The following is a 2,259-nucleotide window of genomic DNA, read 5'->3' on the forward strand; positions in this document are numbered from 1 at the left end:
TATTAAGAATGAGAAACGCCTACTCTCTTGGGCTCCTTTCCTGATACACCTCTTCCACTCATTTTAGTGGAGGGAAAACGGAGAATATTAGTAGGAGAGAGGACAGAAGGAGGTAGACAGGCAGAAGGAGGTGAATCCTGGGAGCCAAGGGCAGAGAGAGGCAAGTCCCCAGAGAAGTGGGAATGGCCAACAGCTCCCTGAGAAGATAGATACCTTCCGTCCTGCCTGGGCAGGCAAGGGAAGTCTCAAGAATACACAGAGAAGGGAGAGTGGCAGGGCCCACGCTGGGGATGTTAAAAGGGACTCACGCTGAGGATGGGGGCGGGCCCGAAAGTCCCACCTGACTCCAGGCTGCAGGAGGGAGCGTGGGACCGGGGGCGGAGCCGCTGGCGATGACAACAGCCCCACGTGATCGGCCAACACTGAGTCTTGCCTCGCTCTGGCGTCAGAGCCGCCGTCGCTCGCTCCTTTCAAGGCTGTGGTACCTGTTCCCGGTGGCCCTGAGGACGTGCGGGCCAGGTGCGGCCCCGAAAGCAGGAAGCGGAGGGGGAGCAGGTAAGGGAGCCGGAGGGGGTCCCTGGGGTTGGTGTGGGGGAGCGGCGCCGGCCTGCGGATGCCCCACCCCCGGGGAGCCGCGCAGAGACGCAGCCGGTGCACGATGTACCCCCGGGGCCCCGCTGCGGGACCGCGAGCCTTTCGTGAGCGGAAGGGTGCCTGGCCCCGCGGGAGCCGGCGGTCCTGAGGCTTCGGCCGTTCTGAAGCACCTGCCTCCGCCACCAGCGCAATCTTTTCTGACATCCTTGCTCCGCCCTTCTTGATGCAGAAAATGGTGGTCAGCTCGGGGGGCGGGGCGGCTGAGGCGCGGGGAGAGGGCGGCGAGGAGGGCCCGGCCCGGCGCGGGGAAGTGGCCGGGTGGCGGCGGGTCCTCGCTAGTGTTCCGCTGCAGCAGCCTCCACTCTTCCCACCCCGGCCGTCTGCAGGTCTGCGAGGCTAAGTGTCGAGGCGACGCACCTCACGTCGAGAATCGGGAGGAGGAGGAGACTGCAAGGATAGGCCCAGGTCGGTGCGAGGGACGGCGGGGGGGCGGGGGTCAGAACATGAGGAAAGCCCAGTCTAGGACCCCAATCCGTGCCTTCACCGCCACGCTTCGCAATCCCCCACCCCCACCCCTTCTTCGTCCTCCATTTTGGCGCCTGCAGAGGCCTGGAGATGGATCTGCAGAGAAGATGGTGGGCTTTGCGGGAGAGAGGGGCGCGGACTGCCTCCCCCCCCACCCCGAGGGTACACGGGGCCTCTCTGGTGGAAAAAAAATGAAATTTAAAAAAGGCCTTTGAAATCCAGTGCTCTGAATTTTGAAAGGTGGGTAGTCGGGCCTCTGTCCTCGGTGCTGATCAGTTCACCAAGAATTGAGTCCATTTTCTCTCTGTCTCCTAGGAGTAATGGAGTCCAAAGAGGAACGAGCGTTAAACAATCTCAACGTGGAAAATGTCAACCAGGAAAATGATGAAAAAGATGAAAAGGAGCAAGTTGCTAATAAAGGAGAGCCCTTGGCCCTCCCTTTGAATGTTGGTGAATACTGTGTGCCCAGAGGAAATCGTAGGCGGTTCCGCGTTAGGCAGCCCACCCTGCAGTATAGATGGGATATAATGCATAGGCTTGGAGAGCCACAGGCAAGGATGAGAGAGGAGAATATGGAAAGGATTGGGGAGGAGGTGAGACAGCTGATGGAAAAGCTGAGGGAAAAACAGTTGAGTCATAGTCTGCGGGCAGTCAGCACTGACCCCCCTCACCATGACCATCACGATGAGTTTTGCCTTATGCCCTGAATCCTGATGGTTTCCCTGAAGTTAATAGGGAGACCCCTGCTTCCTAAACTTACACATTTGTGTTGTACCTTTGTCGTAAACCTTTTGATGTTACCTATTTCTTGTGGGTCTGCTATTACCAGCTTCTAACTGAATGTTGTTTTGACCCAGTTTGTAAGTTTCTGTCAGCAGGGGAGTTTTACCTACTGCATGGAAAGATGCTCATTATATATTGTGAAGTTAATAAAACAGTTTTAAAAACCATTCTCTGCATTCTTTTTTACTTTAAATCTTAAATATGAACATAAACAGTCATATATATACACATATATACACACATATATAGAAAATCGTGTTTATCTTTGTGGTAGAATTAAGAGGGAGTTTATTCTTGCTTATCCATAATTTCTTATTTTTCAAAATGGAACACGTATTACTTATAAAAAGCAATGTG

General features: G+C 54.8%; 1 protein-coding gene across 1 annotated transcript; it reads left to right on the plus strand.

Annotated features, from left to right (window-relative positions):
• The first annotated feature begins 372 nt into the window (after nt 1-372).
• LOC108523493 (protein BEX2) lies at nt 373-2,066 on the plus strand. The gene is made up of 3 exons (XM_017864142.1): nt 373-555; nt 981-1,059; nt 1,435-2,066. The coding sequence occupies exon 3, from the start codon at nt 1,440-1,442 to the stop codon at nt 1,824-1,826; it is 387 nt and encodes a 128-aa protein (XP_017719631.1). The 5' UTR covers nt 373-555; nt 981-1,059; nt 1,435-1,439; the 3' UTR covers nt 1,827-2,066.
• Nucleotides 2,067-2,259: the final 193 nt, after the last annotated feature.

The sequence above is a fragment of the Rhinopithecus bieti genome, unplaced genomic scaffold, assembly GCF_001698545.2.
Source record: "Rhinopithecus bieti isolate Rb0 unplaced genomic scaffold, ASM169854v2 scaffold_75771, whole genome shotgun sequence".
Classification (NCBI taxonomy): Eukaryota; Metazoa; Chordata; class Mammalia; order Primates; family Cercopithecidae; genus Rhinopithecus; species Rhinopithecus bieti.

Excerpts from the sequence above, each read along its gene's own strand:
- LOC108523493 (XM_017864142.1), top strand. The coding sequence starts at position 1,440 with ATGGAGTCCAAAGAGGAACGAGCGTTAAACAATCTCAACGTGGAAAAT.